At 42.5% G+C, this 16639-nt stretch overlaps 1 protein-coding gene across 1 annotated transcript in view; it reads left to right on the top strand.

Moving 5' to 3' along the window:
- The first annotated feature begins 4147 nt into the window (after positions 1–4147).
- The window catches only part of FRMD4A (FERM domain containing 4A), a 666577-nt gene continuing 654085 nt past the window's right edge, over positions 4148–16639 (top strand). Inside the window, exon 1 of the mRNA XM_061126256.1 lies at positions 4148–4207. Coding sequence (XP_060982239.1) covers positions 4163–4207 — 45 coding nt within the window. The 5' untranslated portion in view covers positions 4148–4162. The remainder of the gene's footprint in view (positions 4208–16639) is intronic.

Genomic DNA, 16639 nt, shown 5'->3' with positions numbered 1-16639 from the left:
TGAAAGTGAAAGGGGAGAGTGAAAAAGTTGGCTTAAAGCTCAACATTCAGAAAACTAAGATCATGGCATCTGGTCCCATCACTTCATGGCAAATAGATGGGGAAACAGTGGCTGACTTTATTTTGGGGGGCTCCAAAATCACTGCAGATGGTGATTGCAGACATGAAATTAAAAGACGCTTGCTCCTTGGAAGGAAAGTTATGACCAACCTAGGCAGCATATTAAAAAGCAGAGACATTACTTTGCCAACAAAGGTCCATCTAGTCAAGGCTATGGTTTTTCCAGTAGTCATGTATGGATGTGAGAGTTGAACCTTAAAGAAAGCTGAGGGCCAAAGAATTGATGCTTTTGAACTGTGGTGTTGGAGAAGACTCTTGAGAGTCCCTTGGACTGCAAGGAGAACCAACCAATCCATCATAAAAGAGATCAGACCTGAGTGTTCATTGGAAGGACTGATGTTGAAGCTGAAAGTCCAATACTTTGGCCACCTGATTGCGAAGAGCTGACTCATTTGAAAAGACCCTGATGCTGGGAAAGATTGAAGGCAGGAGGAGAAGGGGTCAACAGAAGATGAGATGGTTGGATGGCATCATCAACTCAATGGACATGAGTTTGAGTAAACTCTGGGAGTTGGTGACCGATAGGGAGGCCTGGCATGCTGCAGTCCATGGGGTCTCAAAGAGTCGGACATGGCTGAGCGACTGAACTGTACTGAATGCATATATATAGAATCTAGAAAAATGGTATTGAAGAATTTATTTACAGGGCATATATGGAGAAGGAGACATAGAGAATAGCCTTATGGACATGGGGAGAGAGGAGGACAAGGGTGAGATGTATGGAAAGAGTAACATGGAAGCTTACGTTACCACATATAAAATAGATAGCCAATGGGAATTTGCTGTGTGACTCAGGAAACTCAAACAGTGGCTCTGTGTCAATGAAGAGGGATGGAATAGCGCAGGAGATGGGAGGGAGTTTCAAACGGGAGGGGATATATGTGTATTTATGTCTGATTCATGTTGAGGTTCGACAGAAAACAACAACATTCTGTAAAGCAATTCTTCTTCAATAAAAAGTAAATTTTAAAAAGATGGTAAAGCAATTAAAATTGCTATTATTGCTCTATTCCAATTAAATTTTTTTAAAAAATAATTTAAAAAGTTGTATAAACAAAGCACATTTGGATGCTCAAATGGAAAAGACAGAAAATGTTGCATCAAGGTTATAACTCTTGGTATTGAAAGTTATGTAAACCTATATACTTTCACCAGAGCCAGTTTTTGCAGCTCCCGGACTTGCTTGGCCCCTATCATGGCCTCTGGAATTTAGCTCTTTGCTTGGTGGGGAGCCCAGCTGCTGTCACTGTCATTTCACTTCCTAGCACAGCCAGCCATCCCAGCCTCCTCCAGAGTGTTGGCCAGACTTTGAGCCAGCTTCTATCACATACACTGAGGAAGGACCCTTAGCAGCCCCGGTGCCTACAAAGGTGGGACTGGCCCACAAAGGTGAAAGATGTCCTTTCATTTCTGTGCTCGCATGTTATGCCTTTATGTTATGTGGATGGCTACCTGAAGGTCAGCTAAAACTCTGAAATGTAAGGGAGTTCATGACCTGTAGAGCCCATTTAGCAAACAAGAGTCAGCTGATGGACAGGAGCAGGCTGGTAACCCCCTCACCCACTCTGATGGACCATCCCAGGGAATGAAGTCCTATGCCTGTCTGGTCTCCATTCCTCACTACTGAGCATCTGTACTGTGACCAGTTGTAAAGGTACCGTGTGGTATCCACTCTCATCCCCTCCCGTCTCCTTCACTCTTGCTGCCCTGAGATGACATATCCCAATAATGTCCTCACACTTGAGGCGTGTTGCTGGATGTGTTTTCTAGGTTCTTTCTATGGCAGGGATTCAGGGTGAGGCTTTCCAAGCAAAGTGCAGAGAGAGGGAGGCAGGTGTGCTGAGGTCTGGTGTCAGTGGCTGGCAAGCAGTCTCTCGCCCACAGGTGTCCTGGGCTTCTCCATACAGGAACTCCTCCGGCTGGGCCCACTGTGGGATACACAGTTCCTCTGCCCTTGTCCACCAGCTGCAATAGCCAGATAGTTACTTTTTCCCTTATGCTTTCTATAATTTCCAAGTATGTAATCCACATGGAATCATAAACCAGAAGTCATAAAAGAGAAGTTCTATGTATTCCCTTAAATTCCAACTCAAAAACAATGACGTTCTTGAAGCTAAAAGTAACCTCTCTCTGCTCTGTGATGCCTGAACTGTTTTTAGGTCACTTTATAGCATTTATCACAGACTGTCTTGTCTCATAAATGATTCTTGGGTATCATTGCATCTACCAGATGAAAAGCCACTTGAGGGGAGAGATTATAATTGAGTTTTGTACCTTCTGCAAAGCCTATCACAGAATACAGCATATAGTAGGTACTCAACAAGGATGAGCTGAATACACTTAGCAACCCATCCATAAGGTTAAGAGAACCCGCAAATATGTTCCTTAAATCATTACTATTATTATGGTTAATTTAAAATTCTTTTATGGAACCCACCAACATATCTAAAATGTTCGGCAGCTCAGTACAAAGCCACACTCAGATCATACTGTGAATTTTCAAGCACCTGACAGTGGAGATTGATTCTCAGACGTTCCCAAGGTCAGGACATTAGAATCCAATCCAACAATATGGAAGAGAGTTTTGACCCATTGGATTACCATAAGAGACTTTTCATTTACTCCAGAAATATTAATGGAGTGAATGAAAAGTTTCTTATGTCCATAGGAACATTTAAAGGTTATTGATTTCTTTCCCCCAATTTTTATTTAGAAAATTGATTTCCATGTTCCTATACTTCATACTGTGTAGTTAATTCCAAAGAATTTTTGTAGTCATTACAGCAGGTGAATAAAGGGAGAAATCAGAAAAGGGCATGAGAAACTTGCCAGAAGTATTAGTAATTGCTATTTTTAGTTGAAAAGGTGGACTCTACAAGAAGATATAAGCTTGGCAGTGCTCATAAAAAAGAAAAAAAAGATGACTTAATTTTCTTAAATCTTTGACTCTGGGAAGCCTTTATATAATAAGCCTGGGCTGACTTCTTCTTCTTTTTTTCCATTGACATCTTCCCAGGAAAATGCTGCACGATATGATTTTCAAGGCTAATTTGCTTTTTTTTGTCTTAAGCACTGTCCCTGGCTACAAATTATCCTTCCAAGCCTCCGTAAGATAGAGTCTCCTTCAAAATTCCTAACAGGCAGCCTGGTGGAGAGATGGGAGGGAAAGAAGGGAGGGAGGCAGGGAGGGAGGGAGGGAGAGAGAGGTAGAGGGTGTCTGTCTGCCGTGTACATGTGGTGCAGGCAGGGAGATCAGAACGCTCACAGAACAGGCAGTGTAATTACATGGCCCTCGGAAGTATGCTAGCCCCACGGGGAACTCGGCTTGCCTGTCTACTTGGGGAGGAAAAGTAGATTTGGGGATGGTGGAAGGGGTCAGTTCATAACTGACTTCCTGCTTGGTTCTGGTGAGAGCATCTGCTCATCTCCAGTGACTGCCTGATGCTCGTGGTCAAACTCTGCTCTCTCGCTCCTAGAGACTTGATTTTGCAAAAGGGAACACACCTTTCTGCAGGAAAGAAGACTCTGGCCAGACTGCGAGCGGTAGGTTGACATCCAGCTTGTTTATGCAGCAGAATTGCTGAGAGATGCAGAGAAGGCGGGGAGGGGAGGTTATTCAGGCTGCCTGATTTATCTGCAATAGGAAATGTTTTATTTTAATTGTCAGTTAAAAGAAGAGTTGCTGCCTAGGCTCAGGTGCCAGTGAAGCATCTCAGCTTTTATAATTGCGTTTGATGTGGTTTCTGTGCTTGCACGGCTTAGGGAAGCTAGGCAGGGTTCACCTTTAAAAAACCTGCAGCTTCCTATTTTTCCTCTTTTTCTCCTCCCTCTCCCTAAGCAGAATTCCCACCCCTTCTTGCCAACATCTCCTTGACCTCCCCTGCCACCCCATGTGAAATGTGGCCACTCAGTGTCTCGAGCCCTTTTGCACCTGAGTCTGGATTTTTTGCTGTTTTGCTGTAGGTTTCTGTGGATACTCTGCAGTTGCCCAGGGCCCAGGCGGACTGAGTGTGCAGGAGGTTCGTGTATGGGAATCGGAGACCATGGCAGTGCAGCTGGTGCCAGACTCCGCGCTCAGCCTGCTGATGGTAAGTGCTCGGGAGGAGGTGGGGCCCGGGCAGCGCCCAGCTCCAGCCTCTCCGCATCACACACCACACACCATGGGCTGCTGCTCTTGCTGCTTCAGTAGCTGCAGACATGTTCAAAATCTCTGCTTTATCCCACACGCTGTTCTGAAATGATTTCTTAAGTAAAGAGTCTCAGCCATGACAAAGCACTTCCAGGGAAAAGAAGCCTTAGATTTGCCATTTTAGAAACTTGTTGCTTAATGCTATTTTGAGAGATGAGTTTGCAAACAGGTGCTGAGAGCCTCCGGAAATAGATTCCCACCAACGCCTCCCCCTGGATTTCAGCATCCTCTCCCTGCCCCCCAGTGCGCCTTTTTTTTTTTTTCAATCTAAATCGAGGTAATCAGGTTTGTTTGTTTGTTTATTTACGTCTTCTCATGGCAACCGTGCAATTTTTTGCCCACGCCGTGATGGAATAGGCCTTTCATTCCAGGTGCCCGTGTGTCTACTCAGATTTCCCCATAAAATCAGCCCATGGGGTTGGCTTGTGGCCTTTTGTGGCAGTTGGGCTGCAGAGCTGGAGAAAGCTTATCTCCCAACCACAATTGAGGAGACGGTGGCAAGCTCTGTATGGATCACTGACCTACTTTCAGTTGCTCTGTGATTTCTGTTATGTTAAAAAGGCCTCTGCTCTTAGCATATTTAAACAAACAAGGTCAGTGACATTGCCTTGTTTTTACTCAATTGACCTTTTGCTGGACTCTGGATTCAGGGTTAGCTTCTTCTGTCCTGTGGCTCCGCCCTCCTCCTCACCGTGTAGCCCACGTGCCCTGGGGATGCTGACGGAAGCAGCCCGCATTAAGCTGGGTATGTGAATGGGTGTCACAGTGACACGGGAGATTTTACGCACAAAGCATAAGTACTTTGGCTGTGTGCACTGGCCTCTCCTTTCCGATGGAGAAGGGGAGATGCTGATTTTTGGAGACCTTGGGAGTTTGTTAAGGCTGCTTGGAAGATGAACAGGCTGGGAGCCTATCTCCTGGGTGGTGAGCCAGGTCAAGCTAGGAGACAGATCCCTTGGTTCTGCCTTATCCCAAATGTGGTTTAGGCCACAGAGGTACTTGAAATAATTGAGATCTCATGAGCCTCTGCTGGCTTCTGATGTCACTGGGGCAGAAGGATGGGAAAGAATGAAAGTTGTTTTCTGGAGAAATTACCCTTTGTACATTTTCCTTCCATCATAACTTCTATTGTTTGGTGATGCTTTAACCTCCATCATCTACGCATGGCCACAGAAGTGGATGGTGGGGATTTTGAATGTTTGTGACCGTGGCAGGCACTGAAGTGTCAGTAATTGTGAGGAGCAGGGGACTCCCAGGAAACTGAGAGTCTGGGTTATATGCCAGAAAAGTAGAGATGTAGCACGCTCACATGTAGGTATGCACGTATATATTATCTGATATTGTTTAAATAATACAGAAATAAATTCTGCATTGTGCTAATGCAAAGCAGAAACTTGTTCTTGAGAAATGGCCTGCTTGCTTCCAGATTTCTGCTCTGAATTCTCTCTCGGGCTTCTGAGCACCGGGATATCTGTCTGTTTTCCTGGAAGCCCTAAGGTTGCATCTTTGGTACCCAAACAGCTCAACATCCTGGTCTAGCTGCTTCTGATACAGACACACGCAGGTTCTCCTGGTTGCCAGATATTCCTGGGGCTCCCAGATGTTACAGTCACCAACCCGGAAGTCTCTGCAGCTCAAACTTTATCCTCTCTTTGTCAGCAGCCTCTGCCCTCAGATCTCTCCCCAGAACTCACCTCCTGCCCAGATTAAAGGACTGTGTGCACTTCTCACTTGGAAACAGGGGGAAATAGCTCTTGACACTGTGATGGACCTTTAGATTAGAAAACCCTGGAGCATTGTGTGTAATCGGAGTCAATGCATGTTTTCTAGTTCATGTGTTGTTTGTGGGAATTTTCCCCTATGGACTTCACTGCTTTTTTCATCTTTAAGGGTAAAGCCTTCAAGCAATTATTTCCCTGACCAACTACATGATGAGTGCAAAAATTATCAGCAAGTCCAGAAGGAAAGAAAGAAGGAAAAGAGGCTGTTTAGCAGAGTTGCTTTGGCTGTGAGTTGAGGAAGGAAGCTATAAACATTATTATTTATTAGCTAATCAATCAGCCAATCAGTTCCCAGTATTTATGGAGTGCTCAATGACTGAGGGAAGAAGCATAGTGTAAGATCGAGAGTGGAAGCCCCACCACCCTCCCAAACACCCAGTCTGGGGGAAGGTCAATATCAGGATGCCTGATTGCAATTCTGGTTCTGTGCCTTGGAGTCACCGGGCTGCAGGGAATCCCAGGGGTGAGGGGAGGAAGGGGGAGCATAGGTCCACGCCCATTGCTTTTGGATAAGGAGTCGGCCAGAGGTTATATTCAGTGTAGCCTCTAAATGGTTCAGGGCAGATGTTTATTTGGCAGTGTAAATGGCAGCAGAGTCTAGAGGTGGAAAACCCTGTGTTCTGTTCCCGGCTTTACCATTCACTGGGTGATCCTGGGTATGTCGCTTCCCCTCTCTGTGCCTTAATCTGAAGGGGGTCATGCTCATCACCAGGATTCTTTACAGCTCTGTTAGACATGATTTCAGACCCCTTGGAATAGTATTAAATATTTAGAAGAGGGCTCCTAATGCTTTATTCAGCATCGTGTCTTATTTGCACCTATAGCATGTGAACAATAGTGCTTTTGGAAATGTGTTCCCATCCATGTGGCTTTTACACCAGGGTAAGTATGTTTCATACTATTTGCTGGAATGGGTGAGCATTAGGATTCATTCACATTCTGCTGTCAGGAGTCCTACCCCATGGAAGTCTGATTTATATTGTTGGACAAGAGCAGATGACTTTTGAGAAGTGCCTAGTTGCCTTTGTAATGTGGGGCTGGGTTTGGGCATCTGGGTGGGGTTCTGGGTTGTACTGTGTGGGTGATGAGATTCCACACAAGATGAAGGCCCTCAACAACCAATGAAGGGTGATCTTGGAGAGGATGGGTGCTAGTGGTGGGGACAGTCTCCCATGCTGTGGAAAAGCCCATCTTTCCAGAAAACTTGGGAAGCAAGAAAAGATATGTGTTTGTCACACTGTTAGGAGCTTTCAGCCTGATGTGAGTAATTGTAGAGCAGGAAGCTCATTTGCTGAAGTCATGTGAGTTTGGAACACACTAAAGCCGGGGATTCACTGATTATTTTGTAGTGACAGGATAGAGATACACAACCAAGGGGCTACCAAAATGACATTGTGACATTTTAGCTTTGAGATTCTGAAAGTTCAGACACTGATTAAAATTATTTTTAATGTAAATTAGCCAGCTTGTCAATAATGCACATCATGTTTTTCTGCAAGCAAAGTGTCTTTATATATATTATCTCATATAATCCCTTCAATAATTTTATTTTTAAGACAAAATTGTTAATCAGAATTTGGGAACCTGTCAGTGGTCACACAGCAAAAATTGATGGTGCAAAGTCTCAAAATTGAGGTCCTCTGACTCTTAAGCCAGTGCTCTGATACCATTTTAAAGCTTGAGAAACTGGCCACCAGGATCTTCTGACACTTTGGATCAGGCCCTCAGGGGGGCCTCACCTTGGAGCCCTTTTGCATTTTCCGTGTTTCTAGGTGGGTAATCCTGGCTTCCTGGTCATCATTATTCTTTTCCATGTAGACATGTAAAATCAAAAAGTGGCATACCACAAGTATGACTCAAGACATCTGGTTTGACGCTAGCCAAATGAAGTATTTTTATATCTGTCAAAGACTTGCTGTGTTTTCAAGGTCCCATTCTCTCAGACTCTGTTTCTAAGAAATTTCTGTTCTAAGAGCCACATTTTACAATAGGAAAATTAAATATGTAAAAACTCTAATTCATGAGTCAGATGAATTAGCAGGTGGTTATTCTCAATGAATGAAGAGTGTGAATTAGACTATCCAGCAGGTTCTTTCCTTTATAAAAATTTGATTTTATATTTCTGAAATTCTCTCTAATAGAGTCACTCCTTGGTTTGTTTTAAATAGATTCCAGTTGATAATCTGCTGTCTTGTAGCTTTATTTTTCTCATTTCATTTCATTATAGACTCTTCTATCTTCAACCACTTTCTTCATTTGGATATTTTCTTTTTAATTAACCAAAAATTATTTGCTGAGTATATGCTCTGTCCAAAAAGAATAAAAACTGGTCACTGGCTTTAGTGGACTTATAATCTAATTGGAGAGACAAGATAGAGATATGTGGAGACTCTATTACGCATTCACAGGATGACTTCAGAGAATGACATAAGGACTGTAATAATACAGTGCATAACCATTACCAAGTGAGCTCTGGGGTATGCTGAGTTCAAAAACCCTGGGGTGCACTGATTGTCAGAATGGAGGAACTGATTAAGTTAGGTATAGTGTTGAGGAATGGATGTGTCAAGAGAGGAGATTTGAGGTAAGGAGAGTGATGGAATTACACTCAAATCTATATTGTGTTTGGGCAATGGAAATCAACTGGTTTGCATAGAGTGGCTATAAGTAACAAAGGGTTACATGGTCAGGAGAATAGATTGGGGTGTGATTAAGGTCTAGTTCTGTTTGTTGTTGTTCAGTCACTAAGTTGTGTCTGATTCTTTGTGATCCCATGGGCTGCAGCATGCCAGGCTTCCTTGTCCTTCACTATCTCCTGAAGTTTGCTCAGATCCATGTTCAGTGAGTTGGTGATATTATCTAACCATCTCATCCTCTGCTGCCCTCTTCTCCTTTTGCCTTCTGTCTTTCCCAGCATCATGGTCTTTTCCAATGAGTCAGCTCTTCACATCAGGTGGCCAAAGTATTGGAGCTTCAGCTTCAGCATCAGTCCTTCCAATGAATATTCAGGGTTGATTTCCTTTGGATTGACTGGTTTGATCTCCTTACAGTCCAAGGAACTATCAAGAGTCTTCTCTAGCATCACAATTCGAAAGCATCAGTTCTTTGGTGCTGAGCCTTCTTTATGCTCCAACTCTCACATCTGCACATGACTACTAGAAAAGCCATAGCTTTGACTATATAGGCCTAATATTCACCTAAATTTGACCAGTGACAGGTGTCTATTCAGAATTTCTATTAAAACCACAGATTTTCACCAGACCCCAGTTGGTAAATGGCATAGACTAAAATTGAACTCTCCCTTGAGGAATCTTGCTCTTGAGTTAACAATAATAATCTTTATTTTTTTCAAAGTGCTTTTGCATTTGTTGTCTTATCAGATTTCCTCTGCAATTCAAGTGGGACAAGCACTCTATTGTTCTTTTATATGATGAAGCTGAGACTCAGAGAAGTTTAAATGACTTGCCCAACATGAAATTGAAATATTACCCAGGTTTCCATGATGGCTAACTCATAAGTTTGAAAATGTGATATTGACAACCTTTGTGGAAATTCAAAGAATAATACAAAGATGGGACCATCTAAGCATGGGGCCTGGGATGGGGACCCTGGATGTTGTAGTCTACAGGTGTGACTGGTTCATTTATCTTTCTGGTTTAAAGTAGAATAATTATGCAAAGTCTCTGGGAAATGTCTTGTCATTGTTACAACTAAGGCAGTAACTAAAATCCTTCTTACACTTAATTGTCTAGTTTCTAAGGTGTGATTTCCTAATGGGTAAATCTGAAATCTTGATATCAATAATTTTTGTCATTAGTGTTTAATATATAAATTTATCTGTTCTCAGAAGATGAAATTTGAAATCAATGACAGACAAATCACTTCTCTCAGATCATTCTTTTTGAATATATATATTTTTTCATTTTATATCAAATCTGTCTCTCTGGTTGTGACAGAGACCTACTCAAATTAGCATCACAAAGAGAGGAAGATATTGACCAATATAATTGGGAAGACCAATAAATGACACAGCTCCAGGAAAAGCTGGATCAAGGACTTTGGGTGATGGCCTCAGAACTGTTTTCTGCCTCCCCCGGTGTCTCAATTCTACTTTGCTCTCATTGACTTCAGGCTCTGGAAGATTCATCCTCCAGCAACTCTGGGATTATTTGTCCTTAGGAGTTAGTGAACCAAGCTAAATGAATAAGACTTTTTTTTTTTTTTTTAACAAGTTCATCTGTTACCATCTGTTTGGCCCTGTTGGATAATAGGCTTTTCCTAGAACAATCACGATGAGTCCAGGAATGTGTTCTTTGATCAAGCAGGTTGGCTTCTGTCTCTAGACCTGAGGTGAGGAAGGAGGTGGGTCAATTGCCTGAAAAATCCACCTGAATCACATGAAATGGGAAGGGCAAGTTCCAAAAGGAAAAGAACTCTCTGTAAGAGGGGAAGGGATATAGTAAAGCAAAACCCATAGAAGTCCATTACAATGGTCATTGCAACGAGTTTACCATTATGGGAAGCCTACAGAACTAGCCATGGAGGGAAAGCATTGGTGAACCCTAAATCATAGGTTCAGTTTCACTCAAAAAGATAAATGGGAAACCCCAATTGTCTAAATAGTTTATGCTGGGTTGAACAAGTCTAACCATCACTAAAGTGGGATAATAATAGCTACTATTAATACATAAGATTTAGAATAATTCAATGAGATGTGTATGCAGAGTACTTAGCACTGTTCCTGGACCAAAGTTAGTGCACAGTAAGTCCAGCTATCCCTAAGTATCCCTGGGAGGTTAGTTTCAGTACCGCAGTGGAAACCAAGGTCCTCAAGTTCCCTGTATAAAATGATGTAGAATTTGAGTATAACCTACCCACTTTCTCCCATGCACTTTAAATCATCCCTAGATTGCTTATAAGACCTCATACAATGTAAATGCTATGTCAACAGTTGTTATGCTGTATTGTTTAGGGAATAATGACAAGAAAAGAAATCTGTGCATGTTCAGCACAGACATAAACATCATGGGTCTGACTATACAGAGCATGTCAGCAACAATGTAATATTATTAGGGATTGCTTTCACTCAATGATCTGAAAGAGAAATACATAGGATAAAACAGAATATTTAAAATACAAATAGAAAATATAGTTATAAATATAGAAAATATAAATGTATTCTCTCTCTCTCTCTCTCATAACCACACATGAACCCAAACCCTAGCTCTTCTCTCTTTCTCTCTCTTTTTGGCTGCACAGTGCAGCATGTAGGATCTTAGTTCCCTGACTGGGAAACAAATCTATGTCCTCTGCATTGGAATTACAGATTCTTAACCACTGGACTATGAGGGAAGTCCCTGGTCCTTTTCTGTTGCTAACCCTCGTGATGATGATGGTGATGGTGATGTTTGCTATATGTTGCCTACAGTGTGGACATTCTCACGGAATGTCAGAAGGATCATCTGCACAGGAAGAACTGGGTTCTCCTGGTAGATGTTGATGCTGTGGAGGAGGTCAGGGGTATTGGCGTCAGGATCTGTGGAGTTTGAGGGCTCAGGATCTTCAGGCATCGAAGGCTGAGGTTTCACAGTTGCAGATGCTTTAGTTAGCAGTGTTGTTATTGGAAGCTGGGTTTTTTTTTTTTTTTTCATTTCCTTTGCATCAGCAAATAAATCTAGTGGTGGTTGTAAGAGTGTTGTTATTCCTCTGGTGACACAGAAACTTTGTTCCATGTAAAGACTGTGCTCAAGAATCATGTCCTTTAAAAACATTTGTGCCTGTTGAAAGTCTGCTTCAAATTTTTCAAGTGTCCAAATTGATGGCTCTGCCTCCTTTAAATTTTCTGCATCACCACCACCATCATCATCATCTGTGAGGATTTCAGCATGTCTTCAAGTTCCTTATTGGTAAGAGTTCCTGTATGTTCTTCTACATGTTCCTCAACATCACCCATGATGATGTCAGAGAATTCTTTCCCACCAGTTTCCCTTGCAATGTTCAAGGTGTTCCTGACTTTTGCATCAAGAGCAGGGGAGCTCCTGAAATCTCTGCCTGCCTCACTCCATAATAGTTTCCAACACACATTGACTGGCTCCAGCTTTAGGGCACTGACAGACCTCTGTAACTGTGAAGCGCTTCCATAAATCAGTGATGCTGCTGTCTGGTTGACATCAAGGGTACCACAGATCCTCCTGAAGGTGAGGGAGGTACGTGTCACCTTCGTGCAGTTGATGATACCTTGATCAAGGGGATGCAGTAGCGATGCAGTGTAGGAGGCAGAAACATCAGCTCCATATTCTCAGCAGGAGAAGCAGAGATTGGGGTGGCTGGGAGCCAGTGTAATGTCAGTTGCAAGGAAGATTGTGAATGGCAGTGCCTTCTCTTCAAAGTGCTTCTTCCTTTTAGGAATGAAGCATTGATGGAATCATTCCAAGAGTAAGATGGCCATTACCCAAGCCCTCTTGTGGTGCCAGAACAAGTGCAGGTAGTTTTCGGTTTGGTTCTTAAGGGCCTGGGGATTGTTTGCTCATTTGCTTTTGTGACCTGCTGGGTTGCCATGTGGCACCAGAGTGAGGTGATCTTTTAGACTTTGAGCCCCGGGGCTCTTTTGGCACTGGCACTCATGGATATAGGTGTGATTAGGGATCATCCTCCAGAACAAGCCTGGATCATCACAACTGAAAGCTTGCTCTGGACGGTAGCCTTTCTCTTCCCTTCTGTGAGTCTCCTGAGCTCTTCTGGGAACCATGATGCTGCCTCGACATCAGGCCATGTGGGTTCTCCCATGATCTTTAAGTTCTAGAGGCTGTAGCAATATGCATAGCTAGTCAGCCTTCCCTCACTAGCTTTAAAGTCCTTCGTCTTCTCAGCCTCCTCAGAGTAGTTCTTGTACAGACTATGTGCTTTCTCACACATCATTTTGCCATCAACAGGGACATATTTCTGTGACATATCCTCAAGCCACCCACTTAATAGTTTCTCAGTCTTTGCAAGCACTTTTTCACCAACCAGAGAGACCTCATTTGCCATTGTAGGGGCAGCACAAACACTGCCATGGATTTCAGCTGCTTTCTGGTTTACTGCTCAAATGTTGGATTTATACTTATTGACTCTATGGCCCACTTTGGCAAGTGGCACGCCACTTTCTAAAAGATCTAGGATTTTCACTTTTTCATCAAGAAATAGCCCTTTATGCTCTCTTAGACTTCAAGGGGTGACTTTGACCACTTACTTGCTTTGTAGGAGTCATTTTTTTCACAGAAAGAAAGGGTGCACAAAACATAGCAATGCATAAATAAGACATGAGGTTGAACAAGGCTCATTCAAGGAGTGCTGGGGAAAGACTGAGGACCTGAGAAGGTAGATGCTCCAGCAGGGAATACCTACCTACACATCGCTTTATTCAAATGTATTCACTGTGGTGCTCAGAATATGGCTAATTTAAGTTTTTCTTATAGAAACTTTCTGGAATTTTCTTCCCCAATATTTATGACCAATTTTTGGTTGAATTGTAGGGGGGTGCATAACCTGTGGATACAGAGGACCAATTATATTAACTGCTTGCTTTATCTTAAAATAATATGAAACAACCATCTACCCAAACTCATCTCATTGGATTCCTGCAGGAGACAGAATCAACCTAAAAGAAAAAGTCTCTCTTTCTGTAAACCCAGTCTCTGAACAATCAGTGACCACTTTTGGACAATCAGGCAATGGTTTTAGAAAAACTGGTGCTCTGAGGGTCAGGTGAACCATTCCAGTCAAATTTAAATTTGCATTCCTGTCTTGAATAACTAACAATTTTTTCTTACTCTCTAAGGGGAGATGATTAAAATATGGACTGCAATATGTTCTCTCTGGCAAATGCAAAATGCCCACCATCCAGGCCTGGTACACATGACTGGGCAGCTATTAGTGCATCTCTGCTAAAAATTAATTGTGCGGCTGCTTTGCAAAGTTTAATGGCGGTGTGGAGAGCATATGGTCCTGGTGCAGGTAGCAGTTTCTCATTGAATTCTCTGCCAAAATAGGAAATCTAATGGAACATATGGTATGTAGCCTGGTTGTAATCAAAGGTCCTGGAAAGATGCTTGACTAAGATTGTGTGGTACATACCGAGTAGGACACAATTCCAGTGTCGGGGTAACAGTGCATCTCATGTTGCATAGTGATGAATGCTTTCTATAACCCTGGATATTGACATTTTGGTTTTGCTGTTTAGACCTGGAGGAGCAATTTCCCTGAGGGGTAGAGGCACTTCCTTTTCCCAAGAAACATTAAGCACAACCATGATTTTAATTTTAATTTTTCATTCTTGACTGTCTGGTGGTGTCTGTGGCTCAGGCTTGCCCCCAAGCTCCCGGTGATTACCAAACCAAATGCTTATTGATTTATCCTCCTGCATATCCTGCAGGTACCTCAGACTCAGATCACCCCAAAGAGGACTTACGCTCTACTCATAGTCTGCACATCTTGGTGATAGCATCATTTACTCTGTCATTTCAGAATTCACCTTCTACTCTTTCTTCTCCCACATCCATCTTGTCCAGTTATCTCCAGTTCCTGGTACTTCTGCTTCCTTCTCTTTTCCCCTATCTGGCTCCTCCTTCCCCTCCTCCCCGACTCCCGCCACTGTTTAATAAGTCTATAATCTCATGTACCTGGGCTACCTGCAGAGCCACCTACCTGGTCTTCCTGCTTCTGTCAGACACAGAACACTCCTTGAATTTGTCCACTTTGCTCTTTTCTCATGCTGCCTCTTCATCCCTCTGCACGTGTTCCAGAGTGATATTTACCAAAGAAAGGTCTACTTTCTAGGCCTAATATCCTCTGATTGTACCCAATTACACACAGAATCAGGCTCAAGCTTTTCAGTATACCATGTTGGTCACTTCAGACTCTGGTCTCTACTCACCTGCATGGCCTTATGTCCCACTGTTCCCTCCACCAACCTTCAAAATTCCTATGTTAGCAGTTGTATGATATGTTCTTTCCACTATCTGGATTCTCATTCTTTTAGTTTCCCCTTTATTTCATTCACACACACACCAATTTTTTTCTATCATCTCATTTATTGATAACACTGCTATATGATATTTGACTTCTGCATCTATTTTCCTTAATAGAGTGTGAGCCCATCAAAAATAGAGAATGCTTGTCATCTATTCAGTCAACAAATATTTACTGAATACCTACTAGTCTCTGGACACTGTTTTAATGTAAAGGATGCAGCAGAGAACAAGCTGAATGAGGCTTCTGCTGTCCTTGAGATCCCATTCTCTGGGGGGAGATTAAAAAATAAATATATTGAAAATAAACAGAAATATAAATGTGTAAGAGCCCTACTGGGAATGTAAAACAATCATGGGGAGACACTACTCTAGCTTTAGAGTAGGTGATCAAGGAAACCTCCTCAGAGTAGGTGACTTTTAAGCTAAAGAGCAACTGGTAACAAGGAAACAATGGGCTATGGGCTAAACTTTTCATCCAAAGAAAAGGCTATAAGACCAGAAGGAGTTTAGCAAGCCCCAATGCCTGGCACTGAACTCAGTGAATTGAGTAGATTGATGTCAGGATTGAGCACTTCCAAGCATTAGTACTGGGCCAGGCTCTGGGAGGAATCTGAGGTAAGTACAGAGCATAGTCCTTATCCAGAGCTTAAATCTCATTAGAGAAGCAGAATTACAGAAAACATCGAGGTACCACTGCATGAAAGGAAATGGCCCCAAATTAATGGATGTGGTACCAACAACATGTTGGAAGGCGTTCAGAGGCATGTGGCTGTGGTCAGGGGGACAGGAGAGTGAAGCTTAGAGATCTAGCTAAGACAGAATCTGTGGAAGAAAAGGACGTCAAGTCACATCAAAGGGTGCATTTCCATCCAGTTTTATTGCAATATAATTGACATACAACATTGTATTAAGTTTAAAGTGTACAATATGTTGATTTGATACAGTTATATATTGGAGAGTGATTACCACCATAAACAATTTGTCCACCAAATGGACGAATTCATTAGCTAACACTTCCCTCTTGCCATATAATTACCAGTTCATTTTTGTGATAAGAACATCTACAATCTACCCTCTTAGCAACTTTCAAGTATGTAATACCTCACTAACTGTAGTTACCAAGCTGTACACTAGATCTCCAGAATTTATTCACCTCCTAACTGGAAGTTTGTACCCTTTGATCAACATCTCACCTTTTCCCTCATCACAGCTCCTGGTAACTCCATTCTACTCTCCATTTCTGTGAGTTCAGCTTTTTTAGATTCCATGTATTAGTGAGATAACACAGTAATGTCTTGCTCTTTCTGGCTTATCTCACTTAGCAAAATGCCTTCAAGGTCCATCCATGTTGTTGCAAAGGCAGGATTTCCTTCTTTATATGACTGAACAATATCCCATTGCATACATATTCCATGTCTTTTTTATCCAGTCATCTATTGATGGGTGCTTACACTGTTTCCATGTCTTGACTAATGTACGTAGTGCTGCTGTAAACATGGGTGTTCTCACAGATATCTCTCTGAGATCTTTGTTTCATTT

Source organism: Dama dama, chromosome 23 (genome assembly GCF_033118175.1).
Source record: "Dama dama isolate Ldn47 chromosome 23, ASM3311817v1, whole genome shotgun sequence".
Lineage (NCBI taxonomy): Eukaryota > Metazoa > Chordata > Mammalia > Artiodactyla > Cervidae > Dama > Dama dama.
The sequence above is the reverse complement of the archived record's forward strand: the minus strand, read 5'-3'. Positions and strand labels throughout refer to the sequence as shown.